Source organism: Leptonychotes weddellii, chromosome 4 (genome assembly GCF_054177405.1).
Source record: "Leptonychotes weddellii isolate Sample4059 chromosome 4, ASM5417740v2, whole genome shotgun sequence".
In the NCBI taxonomy this organism is placed as follows: Eukaryota; Metazoa; Chordata; class Mammalia; order Carnivora; family Phocidae; genus Leptonychotes; species Leptonychotes weddellii.
Window position 1 is genome coordinate 92,610,249 of NC_138372.1, and position 25,331 is coordinate 92,635,579.

The window sequence follows — 25,331 nt, forward strand, 5'->3', positions numbered from 1 at the left end:
GAAATGGCATTATACTCAACAGCTTTTATGTTAGCAATTTTAAAAATCTGATAATCAGAGGGCTAAACACTGGAATAGCTGACTAAGGTTAGATTAATTCTGGAAATTATTAAAATTAAGAAGGAAAGATGTTCTTCAGATGTTCTTCAGATGCTAAACTACTGCATTTACACACTATACACACTTCAAGGCAGAATAATGAACTATCAGTGGGTTCCAACAGGTTACTATAAACCTTGAAAAATACAGATTCTCAGACCTACTGTATCAGAATCCCTGGGTGTTGAGTCCGATTTTTGATTATCAGCTGATTTTGATGTAGCCAGGACATGAAGCTTCATTCTATTACAGGGGACGGGGTAAGGAGAGGAAGCACTAGGAATGGCATCAGAGTGGGAACTAGATCAATGCAAATTTTGTGGGCAAAATAGAATTTCTGCGGGTGTGATATTTTTAGAATGTATTGTAAGGCTGCTCTGAAGCATCCAAGCATATCCCACTAAATTTAAACATTTTCTAAAGGTCCTGAAGTCAGCAAATACAATTCAGGTAAACCAAAGGTTACTCCTCTATACCACAGGAAGCCTGTGGAAGAGACAGTAGAGTGGGAATAGGGCAGAAGGATGCCAAGGAGATGTGGGTAAATATTTTTAAAAATCAAAACATCAGGAAAAAGGGGCACTTGGGTGGCTCCGTCGTTAAGCGTCTGCCTTCAGCTCAGGTCATGATCCCAGGGTCCTGGGATCGAGCCCCACATCGGGCTCCCTGCTCGGCAGGAAGCTTGCTTCTCCCTCTCCCACTCCCCCTGCTTGTGTTCCCTCTCGCTGTGTCTCTCTCTGTCAAATAAATAAATAAAATCTTTAAAAAAAAAAATCAGGAAAAAGAAGAGAGAGACAAGAGATAATCACTCTCCTTCCTCCTCCCTCCATCCCTCCACCCCTGCAAAAGAATAATTATACAGAAAGAACAAGAATAAAGAAAGAGAAAAGGAAAATAGTTTTAGGATAAACTTCATCTTCATCTGAAAGAAAAAAAGAATTATCTTTGTGATTTTTTTTTAAAGCAAGAGAAGAATTCAGCTGAGAAATTATCTAGCAGGCTTCAAAACCAGGGAATCACTTCCCATTACAAAGCAAAAGAAAACAAGGAACAAGAGGTGGTCTTGGATAGCTGTTTAGACAATCAGACAGATGGACTGACTGCTTCTTGCCTTAGGAACTCAGTGACCTTTAAATTAACAACTGGCCACAATCCCAAATACAGGAACACTCAAAAATTTGCAAGTGTGTGTACCTTGACAAAAACACAGGAACAGATTAAGAAGATTCAAGAAGCCTTCACTGCTAGACTCTGAAAAGATTTAAGATTTATACCCAAAAATAGGTTTTTAAATCTCTTTTATTGCAGTAGTTTAGCATCTGAAGAACACCTGTCTAAAAATCAAAATAACCATATCTAGTCCTTTGAAGCAACTGGCTAACACTCAACTTGTCCACCTAAAAGCTAGCTGGTAATAGCAATACCTCATCAGTACATTAGTATAAAAGAGGATATCATTCTATGTACTGAGGTCCTAGAATGAGAGAAGCCCTATGTGTCAAAGTAATCCAACTTCTGACATTGAAATTGTTAGTGTTACTAACAATGTTACTAAATAGCTTACTATTTAACACTTAATTTTGCAAATCACTTTGCAATCCTATTTATTATTCCCTCCAACTCTCTAAAGGAGATTATTTCTTTAGTTTTTTTCATAGGTGAGGAGAATACCCATCATGAAGATTAAGTTATTTACTAAAGCAAGTTAATGGTAGAAACCAAGGATTGTAATCCTCAGACTAGCCCATTGTTTATAATCCTTTTTATCATAAATCTACACTTACAGTCAAGCTTTCACTCAAAAGAAAAAGGAAAGGCAAAAATGCCATGGTGTTTCGTTAAATGCTTCTGAAACAATGATTTCTGGTTCATCATCACAGTCTCCTGGTCCACTTCTGAAATTCTTAGGGTCACAGAGGTGTATGGAATTTGAGCTTTCCAAGAAGGATCTGGTTGGTGCTGAACAACTCAGCACTGTGATAAAAAGATTAAAAAAAAAAAAAAAAAAAACTTGTTCTCTTGGCATGCCAACTATCTGTTAACAATGAACAAAGAGCAGATTTTTCTGAAGCTCATCATCTTCTTAACCTTTTCTTTGCAAAAAGACATAGCTCATGTACTAGCTTTTTTTGGTAAAGGTAAAATCTTCCCTCAGATTAGGCTAGGAAAAGAAATCCCTATCAGTTTAACAAACATGCACAAGCAGAGTTCATAAAAAATAAAACACAGCCCTGCCCTGAAACGACTTTCTGAATACCTTTTGACTGCCATGGGTTTAATATACATTCTCTTAATTAATCCTATTAGCTGGGTAATTTCATTCCCATTTGATTGGTGAGTACAGCAGAGCTGGATTTGAACCCAGGATTACAGAGGGTTCCAAAACCCAAGCTCTTTTCTACTAAACAGTCTGAAGAAATTCGGAATCTAAGACTGTGGGTGGGATGGATAAGACGTGATTCGATTTCCCCTTCCTTGGTCCAACCGTGTTCGGAAAGACTGTGGCTAATATCCAACCATAAAGAGGCTTTCCAAGGAAGCACTTTGAATTAACGTATCCACTTTTCCTCACCCGCCCCTGCCCCACCCCCAACCTTGCCAAAAGCGCAGCAAATGCCGCTGCCAGGTTGGAGGAGTTGGTGATCGTCACACCACATTCCTGGGGCTGGACACAGACTCTGAAACAGCGCCCGAGCTCAGCGCCTCGGAAAGAATAACAGCAGTTGAGATTTTTAAATCATGTGGCTCAGCATGCAGCCACACCAGTTTCCCTACTACTCCTGCCTCCACCTTTCAAAGACTCGAGCAAAACACACCGGATTCATCGGGGCCAGGGATTCGGAGTGTCAGGACTCAGGCGCACCACGAAACCCTGTCCCCATCCAAACCAAACCCACCCACCCGGACTGTGTGCCTCCCTTTGGCAAAGCTAAGTCTGGCAGTGGAGGTATAAGCCGTTGAGCGGCTCGGAGGCCCTGCCCCCGCTCCCTCCACGCCAGAATCTGGCATTCCTTTGCTCGGCCCATCTGCGGTCCCCGGCCGGCGAGGGTTCGTCTCGGGCAGCCGGCACTCGGCTCTCGCTCGACCCCAGGAAACGCGGAACCAAAGGGCAAAACAGCCCAACTCCCCGAACTCAAGTGCCTGGGAAAGCGAGTTTCTGAGGCTCGCGGCCCGGCCCCCCTTCAGCCGAGGAGGCGTGTGTGGGGCCACCCGCCGAGGGGCGTAGGAGGCGGCGGGGAGTGCGGGGGCGGGGTGGGAGGCCCTGACGGTGTCCAAACTTTGGGGAACCGAGGGGCCTCACTCGGAGCCCGGCCTTCTCGTAGAGAGGAGGACGGAGGGGGTGGGGGGGGGGAGAATGATCGCCCCAGGTGGCCGGCCGGGCCGGGGCGGCAGTGCGCGGGCCCCGGCGCAGGGGACAGCACCCCTCGACCGGATACTCACCACGCGCGGGGGCCGTGCAGCACAGCCAGAGCGCCAGCAGCGTCCACAGCGGAGCGGGGCGCAGGGCGGGCATCTTCTCGGTCTCCTCCTCCGCCGCCGCCGCCTGCGCAGATCCACATGAGGAGGGGGTCCCCACAGAGGGTCCCCCACTCTCTCCTCTCCTCCTGCTTCTGCGGCTCACGGCCTCGCGCTGTGCCCCGAAGCTCAGGCGTAAATGCCCCCACTCCCCGCACCCCAAGTCTGCCGCTCCCGGGCCGCCGCCTCAGCCGCCGCCCGAAGTTTGGCTGAAACTTTCTCGGCTGTGCAGCGAAGCAGCCTCGTGTGTCCTTCCGCCTCGGCCGCCTCCTCCCACCGCAAACCCCGCCCCCCTGTCGCCGCGGCCCGGCCCCGCCGCCTTCGGCACCCAGGGGTTTCCCGCAGGAAGAAGCGCCGGCCCGAGCTGCGCGCGGAGGGATCTACTACGAGTCCCCCGACTGCCCCTCCAGCCTTCTCCAACCCGCGTCGGGTCTCGACGCGCCTTAACTCGGTCGCCGCTGGACTGCCTCGCTGGGCTGGGCCTCTGCTGAAGGAGCTGGGTGATAGGACCCTGAACTTCAGACGCTAGGGTTGCCGAGATCGTGAACTTGCCGGGAGAGACAGACCTCTTCCAGTGAGATAGGTATCACCCCCACACACCCACACTTAGACACACTCCGGGGCCAGCTGGAGGAATGCGGTAGAGAAGGACCAGCGCTGTCAAAGAAGGAAATGGGGGCTCAGGCACCAAAGCCCATTGAAAAGGAACATGGCCATCAGCTGGGCTGTGCTACACCATTCATTCATTCATTCATTCGTTTAGCAGATATTTCTTTAACTGCCTTTGCGTATCAGTGTGCTCAGCACATGGGATGATACTAAAGACGCAGGATGCACAAGCTACTTTTGAGGAGAATCCTGCAGGATTCAGGGAAGGTTTTGCTAAAGATATTCATTGTAACATTGTAAAAGCCAACAACTGACATATATGACACCGCGAATCCCTGTAAAAGCCAACAATTGGAAACAACCTAAATCCCACCCATGAATAATGGATGGTATATTTATAAAATGAAATGAAATACAGCAATTAAAGAGACTACATTCATATATTCAATAGGGATAACTCAAGAATAAAATGACAGTGAAAAGCTCAGGGCAAAAGGAAATATAAAGTGTATCATTTACGTATGTTTAAATTTTTCAAAACAATACTATGTATTATTTATGGATGCATACCGTACAATATATAGTAATAGAATATAACCAGAATAGTGGTTACTTCCAGGGAGGAGAGTGGGGGATATGATCAAGCATGGGTACATGTGGGCTTACTCTTTGTAAAAGAAAACAGCCGAAAACAGAACAAGCAAAAAGTTTTGTGTGGTTGTAACATTCCAAGGGACAGCCACCATAAAAGCAAAGGTACAGATAAGGGAATAAGTAGATGAGTTCTGGCACTGTTTGCAGGGACAGGAGTCAAGGAGGGAAGGGGGGGTTGGGACTAGATTGGTAAGATCTTGAAGGACAAGCAGAGAAGGGGGAGAGTAGTTATTCCTCAGATCATAGAAAACCACTGAAGGCTTTTGAACCAAAGTGAGACTCGATGGAAAGGAAAGTTGCTCTGATAATCCTGTGTAAAATTGATTGTCAGGAGCAAAAGGTGAACTGGAACCCAAGGACCAGTCAGGAGTTTGTGAGATACTCCAGGCATGGGGAGATGAAGGCCTGAACTAATGAGGTAAATGTCAGAATGGAAAGGAAGAGATGGATCTGAGACAATCTTGGGCAGGGGAGGGGGCGTGCAAACCTATGTGACTAATTGGATGTGAGAGTTTACAATCCTACTGGGAAGGAAAATCCTACCCACAGAACCTCTCCCTGCCTCTTACAGGATAAAGTCCGAACTTTTAAAAGCAGTAAACACAAGGCCTTTACTTCATTGGGCCCCATCTCTCATCCTCTCCAACCCCATTGTGATCTTTACACAATAACAGTATTGAATGACTTGAGATTCCCCCAAACATATCTTCTTGTTTCAGTCTCTGTACCTTCTGTTCCCTTAGTTTGGAAGGACTCTTGTCATCCCCTTCCCTCCTTCTCTTAGTGAACTTTCTAATCATCATTAGTCCTTCAGTCCTGAGAAGGCTTTGCTGATGCTGTAAAAAATTCCTCCCCATCACAGACAGTCTTTCCACTGTCCTGCTTCCTTATCTTATTAAAATATCTCTTTTTTACACAGGACTGTTGGTATTTCTGTCTTCTCAACTAATTAGTAGGTCCTAATGGGCAAAGACCATGGCCTTATTGATTCCCAGTGTCTATCACATAATAGATGTTGAACTAGAATATAAAACAACACTATACAAGTACAAGTCGGTATGATTATAGGCTTATGAAGTTCCAAACTGGATTTGAATAAGCATTTTACAATAAATAAGCAAGTACTATTATTGAAAGCAGTCACCTTGGGATGCTAGAAACTCTTTTCAAAAATAACATAATTAGTCAAAATAGCTTTGGAATTTCCCTTGTGCAAATATGTTCAGAGAAAGATAATAACATTACTTTTTAGTTGTTGACCCATAGAGTTACCAGTTAGAGCATTCTCTTAACTCACTAAATATAGTTCATGGTAACTTGGCTCTATACAAATTTTAAATATCACCTGCAAAGACTAGATTTGTCACTATTAAAATATATTCAGAAAAATGTGAAGGTACTCATCCCCAAAGATCGGCTCCAGAAATGACTGGGGCTATGACTAATTAAAATAGGTGTGCAGTTTCCCAAGGTGACTGTTTTAAGAAAAACAATTATTATGTTCACATATAACTTTTGCTGGATTTGTTGTAGTTTTAAACTGACTGCATACATTCCCACAAGGACAAGAGGATAAAGATTAGAGGTTATGAATTAAAGTAGGAGAAGTTTATGACCAAAGAGGTGTTTTTAAAGACATGTTTTGAAGGAAGCTATGCATATAAAGTAGTCAAAACAAAACAAAATAGGAGCTGAAAATCAAGGGAAAAACTGAAGTTGGCAAGGACTGAGAGAGGTGAGCAAGTCAGTCTGACCCATCACGTAGCATTTTGGTGAATATTACCATGGGCCAAATCCTATGTGAGTAGCTGAGGAATAAAGACAGACCAGTAACCAACCATGAAAATCCAGTATGACAGGTAGAATGTTGTGGGTTCACAGCTGATGGACTATGAGTCCTGTCCCAGCCTAGGAGTGGTCAGGGAAGACTTTCGGGAAGACCTCAACAGCTGGACTAAGAATTGAAGAACCAAAAGATTAATCAGGTAAAGAAGAGATTTCTCATGTTTAGAGGTCTAAGGCTTTTTCAGACATAGGGAACAAGTATAGAGGCAGGCAAATAATAAAGACCTGAGCCTGTCCCCTAAAGTGGCAAGATAGGAGCTTGGGCAGGAGCTGCAGGGATGCAGAAAAGATGGACATTGGCTCCTAAGGCTAGAAATTGCTTAGATGAGAGAGGAAATGTAGGTCAAGGAATCAGCAATGACTGCAGTATCTTGGAGCATCATGGGCTATTCTCAGATATAGGAAATACAAGAGAAGGTAAAGGAGGTTTGGTAGAGTAGATAAAACTGGCAAGAGATCAATGTAGCTGAAAGGAGGAGAGCTACGTTCAGGTAGAGCAGCCCCACAGCTGTTGATTACTTTAGGACCCTGACTGATTAGCAGGATGGAACTGCACTGAAATATACTTTCTCCTGTTGAGCTCTCCCCAAAGCTAAGCCGAAATTCTACTGTGTGCAGTTAGGTGACTAGTTCCCTAATCCCTGTCAGGAGCCAGGGGGTCATGTGGTAGTGCCTCAAAACTTGAGTAGCAGCCAAGGACATGAAATGCCAGAATCTGCCTGAAGATGTCAGCCCCAAATGTACTCTGCAGTCAATTACTCAACTGGACTGGGGAATGGTCTTCCCCAGGACAGTGCCTCTAGTCAAAGCAAATCCTACTTTATATGAAAAATTAGCAGAAAAATATTCAGGTGATCCCATAACTAATTAGCTATTGCTATTTCTTAAAGTTTCATAACTTCACTGAATCAAAGAAAAATGGGATCCCACAAGCTTTCATCTGAAATAAATGAACAAAAGAACCTCAGTCTCTGGGGCCCAATTAAAATCAAAAGACCATTAGCAGTAGAAGAACATGAATAAGGGCTAGCACTAGTTTTCATTTTAGTCAAAACTAAAAATATACAGAGATGTCTTTACTAATTAAAACTCAGGTAAAATTGTCTCCCAAAACAAATGTAGAATTAGGCACTTATTTGTTCTCAAGTCTATTCTCTCAGATCCCATAGGCTACCAAACCCCTCAAAGACAGAGATCCTATGTTGTCCATTTTGCCCCAGCTCCTCACACAGTAGTACACATAAGTGCTCATAATATATGTTTTGAATAAATGCTGAATGAGGGGCATATATATCTGTATGAATTGGAGAGAGATGCATAATTGTCTAGGTCTTTTGGAGAATCCTAGGCTGAATCAGTTAAATGCTATAGATGCTGAAGAAGAGATTCTGGTGTATTATCAAGCTTAGGTTGAGCTACTCCACACATCTCACCACATAACCCAGGAACTTGGAGGTGTGTGATAATGTGTTTGTGGAAGCAAGAATTAAAAGGAAGATTTCTTTGCAAAATAATATACTTGTGCAGTGCTTTAGGCTTTTCAGAACACTTTTAAGTATATTATCTCATTTGATACACAAAGCAGTCATGGGAAACAGCCAAACCAGTCATTATTATCCCCCATTTCACAGATGAAGAAACTAAGATAGAGTTTAAGTGCCTTGCCCAAGGTCAAGTAAGTAATTAATGAGAGCTGAGACAAAACTCCTGCTGTTTCTGACTTCTTATTCTACTGTCTCTTCCTGCAACAGTAATGAAGCACATCCAAGACAATCTTTAGTGTGGGCACCTCTGGACAGAGGTCCACCAGCTTCACCATATTGGTGAAGTCCACCATATTGGTACAAAATGAGCTGACTCATTGTAATTAGGAAGCCCAAGCAAGTGAATACATTCTTTGATTTAAACACATTTTTGGAGAGCCTACCCTCTGCAAAGCGCATCCTTGACTCTGTGGCGATAAGACGTGTATCAGACCTAGCCCCTGTTCTCTGGAGATTACAGTGCATTCAGGAAGGCCAACATACGAATAACATAGCTACAACAGAGATAAAGCATGGGTCTGTGGGAAAGTAGAGAGCATTGTGATTAATTCTAAGGCTGCTTTCATTTCATCCTCTCCCCAGCCTACAAGATATGAATGAACTGAGATGGCCTATACAAACTGGACTGTAAACAGTGTGAACACAGGAACCGTCTCTCATTCATGTTTGTAAACCCCACAGTAGCTGGTTGTTTGTCTTGCATAGAGCATGGAGTAAGTGCACAATAAAGACCCACATTCTGAGAGGTCCACCAGGTTCAGTCAAACAGAGGACAAGTTCCAGAAGGCAGGAGCTCGTCTTAAGATTCAAACTAGTTCTGAGAATTAGGAGTCAATCAGACTTCTTTAATTGTCTCTGCTCTGATTAAAGGTATAAATAATATAAGAAATTATAATTTGGGCTTCTTGACATATTGTTGTCCTTTTAGGAATGTGACTATTTCAATTTAATTGATGTCAAGGAGAGGAAAATTTAAGATTGTCCTTGTATAATGAACTGTACCTCATGTGCATGTACTACACAATGAATGGTATCTTAACTAGGAATCCAAAATTCTCTGCCATCCATGAGGTAAGCAGGAAAGCTAGTACAGGAATGCTCACTTTAGCACTACCTAACTTAAAAATTTCTAAGTATTTTATGCTGTGAGGTGCTACAATTCAATTACTAAATGGATGTATACATTTTATATATAATGACACAAAAAAGGATTGGCTTGTATGCACCAGGACATCTCGCCAGTTCAAAAGCAGCATAAATCCACAACTGTGTAATTATCAAACCACAATATTACTGGATGACTTGCAGTGCTCTAGTCACTAAAATGGTTATGCAACTGTAGATATTTATGCAATGTTAAGGCGTTTTGTTCTCAGAGACTATTCAGGTGTTTCTACCCAACATTCTTATATTCTTCCCTCACAATTAGCCAAGAAATTCTTGAGCAGTGAGGTCCAGGCATACAGAAAGTTTCCACCTTAAAGTATGAAAAAAAATCTTCATACTATCTGAGGACAGATCACATCTAAGTCCCCTGAAGCAGAAGAAAAGGGAACATTTTCTTATTATGTGGAATTCAAAGTGGTTAACTAAGTATGAAGAGAGGGGCATCACAAGTTAGGAAAAGAAATCTCACTTTTAAAAGTAAGAATTAAAAAATCTTCTAAAATAATTCATCAGAGATAATTAATGGCTGGCAACAGGTATTTATAATAGAAGCATACATGGCCTTAACGATAGGGTTTGCTTCTGAAAACATTCTAATTAAAAAGGGAAAGAGTAATTTTATAGGAAAGTACAAATCAGTGGTGTGTATGTGTGCTAATGTGTGCAGAGACAGAGGTGGTAATTGCTGGGCTCAGAGCAGGTATCTGTTGCTGAAGGTAATGACCTTGTAAAATATACAAATAGGGTTTTCAACAAAGCTGAAAGTACATCATTATTACTCATGAATGTGGGAAGAAATGTAAAATTGGAATTCAGACGGTAAGTGGTGGTTGTGCCTGATCTGGATACTAACTTGTTTTTGTTTTTAATCATTCTGATTTTTGTTAAGAATAATGTAATATGGGGGTGCCTGGGTGGCTCAGTCGTTAAGCGTCTGCCTTCGGCTCGGGCCATGATCCCAGGGTCCTGGGATCGAGCCCCGCATCGGGCTCCCTGCTCCGCGGCAAGCCTGCTTCTCCCTCTCCCACTCCCCCTGCTTGTGCTCCCTCTGTCGCTGTGTCTCTCTCTGTCAAATAAATAAAATCTTTATTAAAAAAAAAAAGAATAATGTAATATGACTGCTCTGCTCTCTTGCTCAGACCACAGGTCTAAGCATTTTTCTTGCAAAACTTTGACTTTTTCCCTTTTATCCCACTTATTAAACGTCTAAGCAAAAAAAGAACAGATGCTAGCAAGACAGAGAATGGTTCCCACATTAAGATCTACATCTGAGTCCAGGAAAATACACCTCATTGCCTAGAAGGGCCCTGTGGACAGTTCACACCTCTGTTGGTTTCTTTTGCAAGATATAGTTACCTCAAAAGAGCTTCCTTAATTGAACTTTTATGGTCTGGAAGACTTGCCTGTCTACAGATGACTATCATTTGAAAGTATTTACTAAAGGCAGCGGTTGGGGGCATAGATCCTTTCTAAGGGGAGGAACGAATAGCAGGAACACAGACTGACTTACGTAAACTCCAAGTGCTGCAACTAGCAGACAGCCTTCAAGTTTCAAAAAGCAAACTCAGGACATGCAAAAAGTAGTGTAGTTCCTTGCTCATCCGCTACTTGGGGTTTTAAGGAGAAAAGGGAAGTAGGAAGAGTTGAAAAGAAGAAAAACAGAACAGAAGAGTGGGAGAGGAAGGTGAAAGCACACTCTGGAGTATTATGCACCTGTTTAGAAGAGGGGAAGTAGCACAAATACAAGCAAAAGAAGAACCAACATGGAGTTCCTCCTTGCACATTTCCCTCTTCCCTCCTGAAGGCCTGGAGTGAACCCATAGCATTGCTCTACAGGTGAGAGAGAAGCACCCTGAGGACACCTCCCTGAATTCCATCCGAAGAATTAAAAGTGCCCCCAGTGCAAATCAGTTCCCTCTATCATAAATATATACGGATAATAATAACATTCATCACGTTAATAATGATAATGGCAGGAAACACTAACGGAGCGCTGTTAGGCACTAAATTAAGCACTTCGCCTACTTTACTGTTTGTAATGCTCCAACCAGCTTATCATCAGGTATGAGATTCCCACGTCACAGGCAGAAAGTGAAGCCTGAGAAGTTGCCCAAGAGCACACAGCTGTTAAGCAGTGGCACAGCCCAAGTCCATCTGATCACCTCCAGTGGCACACAAGTGACTTCTGCAAAGTATGTATGCCTGCCCACAGGTCTCCGTCTCAGAGAGTCAATCCCACCCATTGTTTGGACTACTTGCCTGAGCACACGGGATAAGTTGTCCACTAATCAGTTATTGTAAGCCTGGTTTCCCAAGTTTATTGAAACAAGGGCTTGATCACACACCTCCTTTGTGCCCCCCTACAGCGTGATGCCCAATCTCTTGCTTGCCAGCCTCAGGCCCTGAACAACTCAAGAATTTCATGTCCCTGCCTCTGCCACTCAGATGAGAGAAGCTCAAACAATTCTATAGGTTGGGTCCACACTGCAACTTTTTATTTTGAAATACTCTCTTCGAAACATACCTAATAAAAGGCAAAGGCAGTAGGGAAATAACCAGTTCTATTTACTTCCATATTTCATTTAAATATATATATAATAAATAAAAGAAACATATATTTATATATATAAATATAATATAAAAATAATAAAAATATATACACTTAAAAATTAAAGGAAAATCCCCTATGATACCATTGCTAATAACATTTTGGTATATTTTATTCAGGTGTTCCTTCATATGCACCTTTCAAAGAGTTGTAATCATGACATACATATAGTTTGTATCCTGCTTTCTCAGCTAATTCATATATCATAAATCTTTTCCTTACTTTTTTCCTTATCTTTCCCATAGTTGTCCTATGTAATATTGTTATTGTTTGCATTATATTCCAGCATTGACGATAGGTAGAGCTAGAATGCTTTCTGTGTTGGTATTGGGATCTGTATCCAGAGTCATCGACTGTATTGCAGAGACAGCGTCTGAAGACAGTCCACCCATACTGCTTCCATGGCCAAAGACAGTGGAGTGAACGGTGGGCCCTGCAGCAGCTATAATGGATCAGCACCAAAGAATACCTCCCACCCCGACTGCTGCTCTCTTACCTCACGACCCCACCCCCTACCTCTAAGGCATGTGCAGGCCTTTACCACTCTCCTTGGGCCTCTTTCCCTCTTTCTGTTCCCTGTTCCCTCCCCAGCAAAAGGCCTCACTTCCCACTTCAATAAAGACATCTCCTAGCTCAAATATCCCCTCCCCTGTAAAACTGTCCCTAGCCTTCCCCGTTTCTATACTGGCAGACCAACAAAGAGCTCCCCAACCTCTCTCCCTTAACCTCACAACTTAACTCTTATGTTCCCACCTTTCCTTCCTGCCCTTATATCTCAGAGAAAAGTCTTTCCATTAATTCCAATGCTAATCCTTCTGCATTGGCCATTGATTTCATCCCCTTCTGACTTTTCCAAGGCCATCTTGCTATTCATTATCCACCTGCCCCCACTCTCACAGTCATTCATTTCTTCCCCTCTATAAGCTTAATCTTCTCAGCCAACAATTTTTTCCAGCCTTAATTCACACATGTGTGCACACACACAATGACTTTCTATTGTAGGCTCAAATTTCTCTTTCCTTTCACTCATAAACCTCTTAAAAGAGTAGTTTCTCCCTTGCTGCTCTTACTTCCTCAACCCATTACAGCTTTCTGTTTCTACATTTATTGAGCATCTACTATGCGAAAACAATGGGGAAACAGAGATGAACAAAGCAGTCCCTGCTCCTGAGGAGCTTCTAGCTAGTGGGGAAGACAGTAAACCAAACAACACAACACAATAAAATAAATGCCATAATAGGAATATGTGCAAAAATATCCTGGAGGATATTTGGGAAGGGCTGCCCGGAGGAAATTAGAAAGACTTCCTGGGGAGGTGGCCTTTGAGTTAGGCCTTGAACAATGAGTTCAATATTGCCAGGTAGAGACTATATATGTAAACATACAGAGAGAGAGTTGGAAGAGCATACAACTGACAGAGGGGACAACTTACTCAGAGAGCTGGGAGACCATGATATTGATGAGTGTTTAGGGCATCAGCTCAGTTTTGGAAGAACTGGTTCCTGATAAGGACTGCTTAAAGAAGAGATGGAGAAAGACTTGTTCAGGCCAGTAGTTCTCAAACTTTGGCATGCATCAGAATCATCCAGGGGATACTCCACTCCCAGAGTTTTGTGGTGGGGTATGGGATGAGGCTGGGCTGGGTAGTTTGCATTTCTAGCAAGTTCCCAGGTGATGCTGATGCCTTTGGTCTGGAGACAATAGTTTGAGAACCGCTGGCTTAGCAACTTAGCTTCTGCTTAAATTATTCTAGTGAAATTACTTTTAGGTGTCACCAAAGACCTTCAACTGCTGAATGCAATGAACTCCTTCTCAGTCTTCATCTTCTTTGACCATTTTCGGCATTTGATGCAATTAATGATTTTCTCAACTGACCTCCCAGCTTTCAGTCTCACCTTCCTTTGTACATTCACTATCCTGCAGCCCACAGGACTAACCAAAATATAAATATAATCCTATCATTCTGTACTTAAAACCCACCAGTGGCTCCCATTCCCTGTAGTTAGCACCAAACTCCATAGGCTGACACAGAAAAGTCCTGGCATTCTGGCCACATTTACCTCCTCTCCCTGCCCCAGTGTTGCACAGCCTATGTTCCAAGAACATCAGACTATAGTCCTGTCCCCAGACATGCTGTGGGCTCATGTGCTCTTCAGCACTACACATGCACTTTCCTTTGCCTGGCATGCCCTTCCTCCCTTCTCTTCTCCACCCCGCCTTCCCCTTGATCTGTGGAATCCTAGCTCAAATGTCATCTCCTCTGTGAAGCCTTCTTCAGATTTGTTATGCCTTTCCCTGAGTCCCTCTACCATTGGTTTCTACATATTATACACACCATTTAACAATTAGTTGAACATATGATTGTGATATTGGGACCTTCTTGAGTGTGTGGTCTATTTATTATTTTTGTTATGCTCATACAAGACATTCAATATAGATGTGTTGAATGAAGGTTGAGTACGTAGGACACACTCAATAAATAAGCAGTAATTTAGGTAGGCACCCACTGCCTACCCAATGGAACCTAGCAATGGGGTAGGCAGGCAAAGAGGAGGAGGACATAAAGACAATCTTTGGTACTGAGCAAGAGTCAAACGTGCTACCTCACAGCCATCTGACTCTCTGACTGAGAGGTTGAACCACAGGCTTTTATTTCGCATGACTCTGTTTCTTTGATGACACACCAGTTTGTCAGCTCCATGGACTGGGCAGTTATGCAGCTGCCTTTCTTGCTTTCGGCAAAATACTCTCCAAGGGACTTATCCAGAGCTAAGGATCAACATCTGTGGAGACTGAGCAGGAAACACTTTGGTTGCTTGGCTTGGTGAACATACCACCAGCAGGCAACTATTTAACTTTTATTCCTGTCCTACTGCTAAAGGAATGCTGGAGATTCTCTGCCTTTGGGAAGAACAGATCCTTTCCATGCTTCTCTTGCTCTTGCTCTCCCTCTCCCTTCCTCCCTATCTCTCTCTCTTTCTCCCTCTCTTTCTGCCTTACTGCTGTACATTCTGATTGCTGTGGTGACCAGAAATAAAACAGGCCTGGATTTCTATGTGAGCAGCTTGCATTCTCCTCATTCTCTAATGATACCATCATGGCGCTAGTTTCATGCTAGCTGCATCTAGCAGCTAATGAGCTCAGAACCCTCAGGATTTCTGTCACCTAGCCTTTTCCCATATCTGAGTGCAGATATCCCTATGACAGTAGCCATTTTTCGGTGATTTGTATGTGCTAGGTGTTTTGCATACATGATCCCATTAGATCCTCACAACCTTCCTTCAAGGTAGATGCTTTATCTCCACTTAACAAATAAAGATGTAACATAGTGTGTCAACTACACTCAAAAAAAAATTTCTCTTAAACTATGCAAATAAAGATACTAAGGCTCAAAGAAGTTAAACAATTTATCCAAGGTCGACAAGCTAATAAGTGGTAGGGGTAGGATGAATAAGTGGCAGAAGCAGATCAATCCGTATTGTAATAATTCCAAAGTCTCTATGTTTTCCATTATTTATGCCATCTTGGATAAATGAAAAAACTGTAAGTTATAGAGTCTGCCAATGTCACAGCAGGGATTAAGTTCGGGGTGTCCTGATTTCCAAGGCAGCCTACAAATATCTACTACATTGAAGGAATTGTTCAAATGGTTATGTTTGATGTTCTAAGAATTTACAAAACTTAAAAAATATATTGAGGCTATGATGTGAAAATGACCCAGATCTGGAAAACCTGTCTAATTACCCACCAGTGTTCCTTGTCTCAATTCTTGTAGTCCAGCTTGTGGTTGGTCAATGGTCCCTTTCAGTTGCGAGCACCTAAGCAGACCCGCTTCCCTATCCCCTAAAGTCACATTTACCTGCGGTTCAGACTCCCACTCAAAGCAGTGTTTTAAAAATCTTCCCTTCTTATTTTCTTGCTGGAGCACAAAGTATGACCAAAAGGGAGGAATAAGACCTACAGGCACAACTAGTTTGACAAAATATAAATGATTGTTTATTTATAAAACAATGCCAAATTCAATAAAACAATGATGTTTCTTTTTTTTCTGGTCAACTTGACACTTAAAGAGTAGGTTTTCCTGAATATTTCCCTGTTCAACTGGTGCTCTTGGCATTGTGAATAAACAGAGCTGATGATAACATCCATCAGAGAGCTAAGCACGCAAAGTGGGTGATAAAGTCAACAAGAAGCTGAAAACAAGATTTACCACGGATAAGCTGCCAAGAGTTGGCGCTAGATTCTAAGTGGACACTGCGGCTCATCCATCTTCCCCCGTCAGCTTTCCACCCCGACAGTGTCATCTCTGCTTCAGCATTCATGACAAGAGAAGGAAAGCAGGAGAGGGGAGCTTAGGAGACAAGCGCAGGAGATGAATACATAGCATAGACGATCTGACTAAGATAAAATGCAAAGACTTGGTGATAAATTCTTAATGAATGCTATAAGAGAACAAAGAAGAGTATTTTAAAAGTCAAAACAATCAACCAAATAAAGGTCATACTCTAGGAGAGCAAGTAGACACAAATGATTGCTGGGCTTCCTTTGAGCAACATTTTGTTTTATGTCCTAGCCTACCTCAAGCCCAGCTAAGGACGTTTTAGAGTGTGTCTATTGTTCAAAGACTTGAAATTGTTTTCCTTGGATTATTCCCAATCCTGTATTTTCCTTGCCTCTCTTTTCAAAAGTAGGTTAAGGATGTTCAGATTTCCCTCAAGCGTCTTAATGAGTTAGTCATGATTACAATTGCATCTTTTAAATTGCCCAACCTGTTGAAAGGCTGCCATGAAAGGAGCTTCTACAATCACAAGCTGGACTGTGTTTTTCATTTTCTTATGTTGCAAAATGTGAATGAGGAGTTACCTCCAAGTGTGTGATTAGCATAAAAGGTGCTGAAGCAGAGAGGAGGTAGGTGGGCTACTGTCTCAATGGAAAATGTTGCTGTTGTTCCTGCAAGAAACAGGTACATTGAGACTCAAATAAGGAGAAGCTTTCGGCTAACAAGTGTGAAAGGGTTTCACATAGCTCAGGGCACATAATAAGTGTTCAAAATTTGTTTGCTAGGTTGGAATCTCCCCCAAGATCTACTCAGTCAGGTAACCAAACTTGACCGTCTCTCTTTCCTCACTATCCACACTGCTTGTTCTTCTTGTAGCTGGAATTTCAAGTTCATTACCTGACATGGTGTTTCTGAACCTTTTTTTTTTTCATGACTGCCCTCCTAAGGAGATTTTTCAGACATTTTTTAATTGCTCTGCCACATGACACTCTAATACCACAGACATATTGTTTTATCAGTTGATGTTCTGTGTTTATATCTGTACTTTATACATTAAAAAGTTAAGTTGTTTTTCATCCCCTAAAAACCATACTTACTCCTGTTGAGAATGCACGACCTGTCAGACCAGAGTAGTTTGCTTTAGGATACAACAGAAGCAGATCACAGAACTAAATGCTAGATGAAATCAATTTGGGAAGAAAACCCAGGAAGATGGCAGGCATAAGAGTGTGTCTAGATTAAGCTTAGCACGGGTCAGGACAGACAGCTGGCCATAAAGTTTAGCCAAATAGGACACTGGTTGGAAAAGGCAGTTTTGGTGGAAAACAGGAGAACATGGTTCAAGGCAGGCAGAAGCAGGAGAATATTGATTGGTCCACTGGGTCAGAGAATGCCTCATACAGAGAAATCCCAATATCCAGAAAAGTTCCATGGAAGGGAAATTCCTCTCAGTCTGTAGCCAGACTAGACATTTGCCTTTAATTCTAAAGTGTCCTTAGACTGCCAAGCTGAATGTGCCCCATTGATGAAAATCTCTGGTTATCGTAGGGGAACATGTCAAGTTGGTCCCCGTATTCCTTGAGAACCACCCCCATCTCCCAGTACTTTGATCCCTCTGTATCAGATGAAAGAACCAAGCCTTTCAACCTGACCTGGAACTGTGCTATGGGGTTTATGTTCTCAGGCATTCATCAGGGTGATCGGATAAAAAGTCTGATTTTCCTTTTCCTTAAGTCATGTATCTTCTGGAAAGCCTTCCTCTCCTGACCTAAAAGCAGGAGCAGATCCAGGGCCCTGACTGAGCACTCTCAAAGCTGTGCTTCCTAAAGCCCTTAGGATCTCTTAAAGGTCAAGTCCAACAACCTTTCTCATTGATTTCCCATCAATGGGGCACATTTGGTACTGTTGCTCACACTCTCCTCTTTAATTAGAGGTCAGTCATTCTGACTCTGGTCTTCATCATACTCTGCTTCCTTGAGTCTTCTGAACATGCTTTACAAGTGTCTTCTCAGTCTCCTCCTCCCTCCTTTCCTTTACTCAAGGGCATCCTTTATCTTTGGTTCGTTTCTATTGTCTTCCATGCCCATCCCCTCCATGCTCATTTGTTCACATGTTCAATTTAAGTTAATAAACATTTGAGCCCTTGTTATGTGCCTAGCACTAGTATAAACAAGATATGGTCCTTGCATACTCTTGTGGAGGAACAGATGTGTGTGTGTGTGTGTGTGTATATATATATATATCTCCAAGCGAAACACAATGTGAGATATGAAATACAGATATTTACAAAATATTTAAGCAGCCCAATGAGGAGGTGATTAATTCTGTCTTGAAGAGATCACAAAGAGCATCACAGAGGAAATTTTTTTTTAATTTGTGCCTTGAAGAATGAATAAGGATTCATAAAACAGAAAAGTTGAAAGAAGAGCATTGCAGATAGATGAGGATGGGAAAGGAACGGCATGATCAAGAGGGTTAGGAAGTCCATGCGACTTGAGGGGAATTAGGGGCAGGTCATCACAATGCCTAGCACATTCGTTTTTTAAAAAAGCACAGAGAGAGAGAGAGCACAAGCAGGCAGAGCAGCATGCAGAGGGAGAAGCAGGTTCCCTGTGGAGCAGGGAGCCCAACTCAGGGCTCGATCCCAGGACCCCGGGATCATGACCTGAGCTGAAAGCAGACGCTTAACGACTGAGCCACGCAGGCACCCCTGCACATTCTTTTTTTTTTTTTTTAAATAATCATAGCTCATATTTACTATATGTCATGCACTGTGCTAGGTGCTGGCGATACAAAGATAAATAAGCTGCTCCCTCACGAACTCAAAGTATAGTAGAGAGATAGACATGTTCAAAAAAATTAATATATGCAATACAAGCCAATCCATGCAGTGATTGCAGCATGTATAGGACACAAAATAGACAGCGACTGGCTCTGAGTGGAAGGATTAGCAGAGGATGCTTCAGGAAAAAAAGTGATATCTGAGCTGAGCTTTAAGAGATGAACTAGAGGTTTATGGTATGGTAGGCAGAATAATGGCTCTCCAAAGATGCCCGCATCCTAAACCTATTACTATGTTACCTTACTTAGTGACAGGGACTTTGCAGATGTGATTAAATTCAGGGAAGATGAGGGGCGCCTGGGTGGCTCAGTCAGTCAAGCGTCTGCCTTTGGCTCAGGTCTTGACCCTGGGGTCCTGGGATCCAGTCCCGCATTGGGCTCCCTGCTCAGTGGGCAGTCTGCTTCTCCCTCTCCTTCTGCCCCTCCCCTCTGCTTGTACTCTCTCTTTCATGCTCTCTCTCAAATAAATAAATAACATATTTTTAAAATTTTCAGGGAAGATGGAAAGATTACAGATTATCCAGGTAAAATCGAAGTAATTATAAGCGTCTTTATATAAAAGAGAAACAGGAGTGTCTGAGGCAGAGGAGATGTGACAACGGGAGCAGGGGTTGGACTGCCATGGCCATCAGCCAAAAAATATGGGAAACCTCGAGAAGCTAGAGAAAGCAAAGAACAGATTCTTTCCTAGAACCTCCAGAAGGTATACAGCTCTGCCAACACCTTGGTTTTAGCCTCAGAATACTCATTTCAGACTTCTGATGTCCAAAAGAGTAAAATAATAAGTTTGTGTCATTTTTAAGCCACTAAATTTGTGGTGATCTGTTACAACAGTGAAAGGAAACTGTCACAGATGGGGCAGCGGGCAGGGTGTAGGGGCGGAGAGCATCCCAGGCAAAAGGAATGGCAGAAGCAAAGGCACAGAGGCACCAACTAGCATGGCACACCCTTGGGGCAGGAGTTACAAGTAGTTTAGTGTTGCTCAGGTTCAAGGAGCAGAAGAAAAGGCTGCAGCTTGACACAGGTGCCAGACGATACAGGGCCTTGTAAGGTGCTACTCTACCATGGAGCTGAAGCGTTGCTTGTGCTTAGAAGGTAAATCAGGAGACATTCGAGGGTATTCAACAAAAACGTAAAAACACCAGATTTTCAATTTTGAAAGAAAGGGTGAATGGGGAAGAGCCTGGGGCAGGGTGACTATTTAGAAAGCTATTGCAAACATCTTGGGAAAAGTGCCACAATTTGGACTAAAGCAGTGTGAATGAGAGAAGTCAGAATAAAGAGATATTTAAGACTCAGAGAGTGACAGAATACTGGGGACAAAGACCAAGGGAGGAGTCAAAGATAACCCTAGATTTTTGAATTGGGCCTAGTGGATAGCCAGGCTGCCTACTGAGATGGGAAAAACTGGAGTATCCTCTCAATATTTCTTAGATTCATGTTTTCTTTATTCCTGTGTCCAGTAGGCTGATTAGTCCCATCAACCTATATTTAGACTGTCTTTAAATCCTCCTAGTCACATTTCCAATGCTAGTCTTTCTTTTCGTCAATTTATTCTATACACTGTAGTAAGAACAACTAATTCAATACTCAACAGACACTTATTTAGTGCCCATGATGTGCCAGGGACTGTTACAGACCTTGGGGAAATTATAATGAACAAAGCAATTTAAAAAATAAACTAGCCTACATTCAATCTAGAAGGTCTTTAGAAGGTAACTTTGGACTTTTCTAGCACTAATTCACGTCTTCTACAATGACTTCTTCTTTTTTTTTTTTTAAAGATTTTATTTATTTATTTGAGAGAGAGAGAATGAGAGAGAGCGAGTACATGAGAGGGGGGAGGGTCAGAGGGAGAAGCAGGCTCCCTGCTGAGCAGGGAGCCCGATGCGGCACTCGATCCCGGGACTCCAGGATCGTGACCTGAGCCGAAGGCAGTCGCTTAACCAACTGAGCCACCCAGGCGCCCCTACAATGACTTCTAATTTCCTCTGACTTTATATCTAAATTTTTTGGTGTGTGCTCAAGATGTCAACTGGCTTGTCCCAAGCTAAGTATAAGAAGTCTTACAAATGGGTCGTGACCTAAAGCAGTGCTTCTCATCCTATCTGTGGGTTGTGGGGAGGTGGGGAGGGTTGTTTTGTTTTGTTTTGTTTTGGGGGGTGTTTCTTAAACATTTCCCAACTATTGTGGTCTGATACCTGGTCTTCCTGCACATGACTAGTGCACAGGTCATGCACGCCCCATGTGATTCCCTGTGCGAATTCCATAACACCCAAACTCATCTAAACCCTGCTTGGTGACATGAGTCCACTGATGATGTGCTTGTATGTCACAGCATTCTTTCTTTGCTCTGAAAATGTCTAAGCACTTCCTTTTGATTTCTGTACTCTCAATTTCAACACTACCTGCAGACAACCCTTCAAGTCCCCACACATACTAAATCCCTTAGTAAAACAGTTTTGAGGAATTTGGAACAAATTATATGGTGACTGCATTACTTGCTAGCCCACTGAAACCTATATTGGCCATGCTAGCTTACAGTTTTCCTATAAATAGACCCTAGAGTATGTGGAGGTAGGTGAATGAAGAGCTCTGGGACTACTGTTTGGCACATACTTATTTCCTCTTCTTTTTCATGTTTTCTTTTTATTTCTTTCATCAGCTACCTCCTTAATCTACCCCCAACTCATACATATGAAGAAGAAAATGTGAAAGCTCTTCAATTCTTTATCAAGTTCTTGGTGGAGATGGCTCAACCACTTCAGTTCCACTAACCCAAAATAGATGAAGCTATTTAGCATAAATCCTATGTTAAGTCAACTTCAGGCTTATGAACTGGATGAGACTAGGAAATAGAAGGAGCCTTTTGTCTCTGATTCACTGGCCCAATTTTGATGCGGCTTATGCTGGACTTCCTCTAGCCACCAACGAGTATGTGTACAGCCTTATATTACAGCTCTTCAAGGACTCTTTTTCAATCCTCAGTATCCTCATCCTTTCTTTGGTTTTGACACCATTAATTCTTTATTCCTTTTGAATAAACTCTCTTTGCCTACGGCTTCCATGACTCCACATTGGATTTGTTCCTACTTCTTGGTCTATTCCAGCTTAGTCCTTAAAATCTCCTTCTCCCTCTCCTCCTTTCCTAAGGACCTCATCCTAGACCTTCCTCCCTCTCATGATCTCCAGATGATCTCATCCTCTCCTTTGCACTCAGTTATCAACTAGATATACTCATGACTTCCTGAGTATAAGACTCATAATTCCAACTGCTTTCTCAACATCTTCATGCAAGTATCTCACATATGTCATGAACTCAACTTAATGTTATTTTCCAAAAACGTCTTCTCCCTGCATTCCATATCAGAATACTGCCATCCATTTAAACATTCAAGATAAGTGCTTGAAAGCATCCTTGACTCTCCCCTTTCCCTCATTCTTCATCTTCAACCAGTCACCACTCACTCTTCCAACACTGCTGTGCTTGCCCAATCATTCTCTTTGTCTCCACCTTGACTGCCTTGCTTCAGGCCCTCTCACTTCTCACCAGGACCATTCTCAGTTCTCCAAACCCCCAGATTAACAATGTCGTACCTGGACTCAAAGATGCCAGTCCCACCCTTTCTAGAGCAACCTCTACTCAGCTGCTGCATTGCCCTTTCTCTTGACAAGCAAATCCAATCATTCATACTCTGGAATATTGACGTTCAGGGATCTTCCTTCTCTAGCTCCTTGTAATACAATAAAAATTCCTTTCTTTAAATGGATTACCAGGACTTTCACACACAGGCCTTGACTGACTTTGTAGACTATTATAGTTTAACAATGAACAAATCACCATGTATCAGATGTGCCACCTTTTCCACCATTTCTCAGGCCTCTGTACCTTTGTGCATTCTATTCTTGCCACCACGTATGAACCAACCCCTGCCCTCTGCCTTGATGGGGTACTGGATCATCTAAGACTTGGCACCTGTGCTTTCTCTCCTGGGACAACTCCTCCAAGCACGGGCTGCTGCACCTTCCATTGCATCGCCATAGAACGTTGCAAGGCCCTCTATGGCCGGTTCCTTCGGTGGAGTTTTTATGAGCCAGATGCTGGGCTATGTTATAAAGGCACAAAGAAAATGGTCATACCGTCAAAGAGCTTGCCTTCAACTAGTAGAGAAAGACGTAAGCGTAAATAGCAAATACATTATTTATTTTTAAGAAGTCAATGTTACAAATAGTGCAGGTGCTGTAGGAGAAGTATAGGCAGCACACAGTGGACAATAACCAAAGACAGGAATGGCAATTCTAATTGTGAGATTAGAGATTGGAGGAGAGTAGCCTAAGGAAATATGTTATAGAGGAGACAACCCGGCCAACCCTCTCAGGTCCCCTCCCTTTTTGGGAGCTTTGTACTATCGCTCAATAAACTTTGCTTTGCTGCCCACGATAATAATAATAATTAGTAATAAATGAAGGAGACAACCCTCCTAGAGGATGATGAGAGGAGGGCTTTGCAGGCAGAAGACAGCATGAGCAAAGGCCTGGCAGGACAAAACAGCACGTGCTGTTTAGGGAAAAGCAATTGGTCCTCTATGGCTGATCTTGGACATCAGCATAGATTCACTTAGACAGGAGACTGGAGAACAAGGAAGAGGATTTTCCTTATAGGCAAAGAGGAGCAACTGCAGGGACAGACAAAATGTTCCAATTCGTATTTTTAGAAAGATCAGTCCAGCAACAGAGTGCAATATTGTATAGAGTGCAACATAATGCTTTTCTTTTCCTATTAGATTTGAGCTCCTTGATGTCAAGTACTACGTCTCTTTCATTTTTATCTTCCCAGTGCCAAACGCACTCACTCGCCAAGCAATGCAAGAGAAGCCACATGGTGTTGGTGGTGCAGCGCGGGTCTGAGAGTCAAGGGACCTGAGCTCTGGGTCAGGCTCAATGAGACATCAGCAAGTCACTGTGTGCTTCAGTTTCCTCATCCATAAAATGGTGGCTTACTCAAGATCATCTTTCAGTTCTCTTTTGCTCTAATATTCTGCAATGCTATAAGGGAGGTTCCTTTTTTTTAAGTTTGCAGTCAATATTTGGCAATACAAATAACAAATCTGTCTCCAGTTTATAAAGGTGAGTGTCAAGAACTTAGTGCACCATGAAGCACAAGTTGAGCCAAAGGTTATATAAACCACTCTCTGAACAGTGGGCAATGATTCTGGTTAAATTGTTCACACGGTAAAAGTGTAGGTTCTTCCTGTTGTAGAGGGACAAAATTGTGTCTTCAAATGTATATTCCTTTTTTAAGGAAAAGAATCAGGACTTAAATTATTATTACTGTAAGCCTTTAAGTGATAAGATAAACATATTTTGAAAACATTAAAAGCTTGAGGGTAACCCAGTGGTTTTATCTACCTTAAATTAGTTAGTTCTCTATTTATCAGCCCAGCAGAATACACAGAGCTCTATCAGACTCTCCATGTCCCTTTCATAATTTTTGTATCTCTTTGACTTAGTAGAATATGCTCTGACTTTTCTGATTCATCAGTGTAATACTGATTTCCATAATTTAAAATTCAGGATCCTAGCAACAGAGTCAATTTCTATTGACGAAAAAACAAACAACAACAACAAAGCACAAAGGCTTCTTTTAGTCTTCATATTCTTTGATCTTTATCTTGATGAGACTATAGCCTTCAACTCTCTTATAAAATATTTTTTTTTTTGCTGATATAATTTTACTATCATTTACCCAGAAGGTGTTTTTTTTTCTTAATTAAAAAACAAATTTCCTTGGGTGCCTGGGTGGCTCAGATGGTTAAGCGTCTGCCTTCGGCTCAGGTCATGATCCCAGGGTCCTGGGATCGAGTCCTGCATCAGGCTCCCTGCTCAGCGGGGAGCCTGCCTCTCTCTCTCTCTCTCTCTCTCTGTGTCTCTTATGAATAAATAAATAAAATCTTTAAAAAAACCCAAAAAAACAAAAAAACAAATTTCCTTAATGTATTCCCCTACCTTGAACTTTGGAATTCTCCACCTTTGATATTGGAATATAATTATTTAAATTAAATTTATTAGAGATTTTGTTTTTTAATTTTAAAGTTTAATGTCTTACTAGCTTATTCCTAAGAAATAATGTACTATCTAGTATTAGGCTCAAATACATAAATTATCCAAT

The 25,331-nt window shown here is 42.3% G+C and overlaps 2 protein-coding genes across 2 annotated transcripts in view; both read right to left on the reverse strand.

Moving 5' to 3' along the window:
- Positions 1-3,851, reverse strand: part of NOTCH2 (notch receptor 2) — a 157,533-nt gene extending 153,682 nt beyond the window's left edge. Inside the window, exon 1 of the mRNA XM_081815798.1 lies at positions 3,541-3,851. Within this exon, the coding sequence (XP_081671924.1) occupies positions 3,541-3,613 (73 nt within the window). The 5' untranslated portion in view covers positions 3,614-3,851. The remainder of the gene's footprint in view (positions 1-3,540) is intronic.
- Positions 1-25,331, reverse strand: part of REG4 (regenerating family member 4) — a 266,112-nt gene that overhangs the window by 196,469 nt on the left and 44,312 nt on the right. The gene's annotated exons all lie outside the window — the stretch shown is intronic.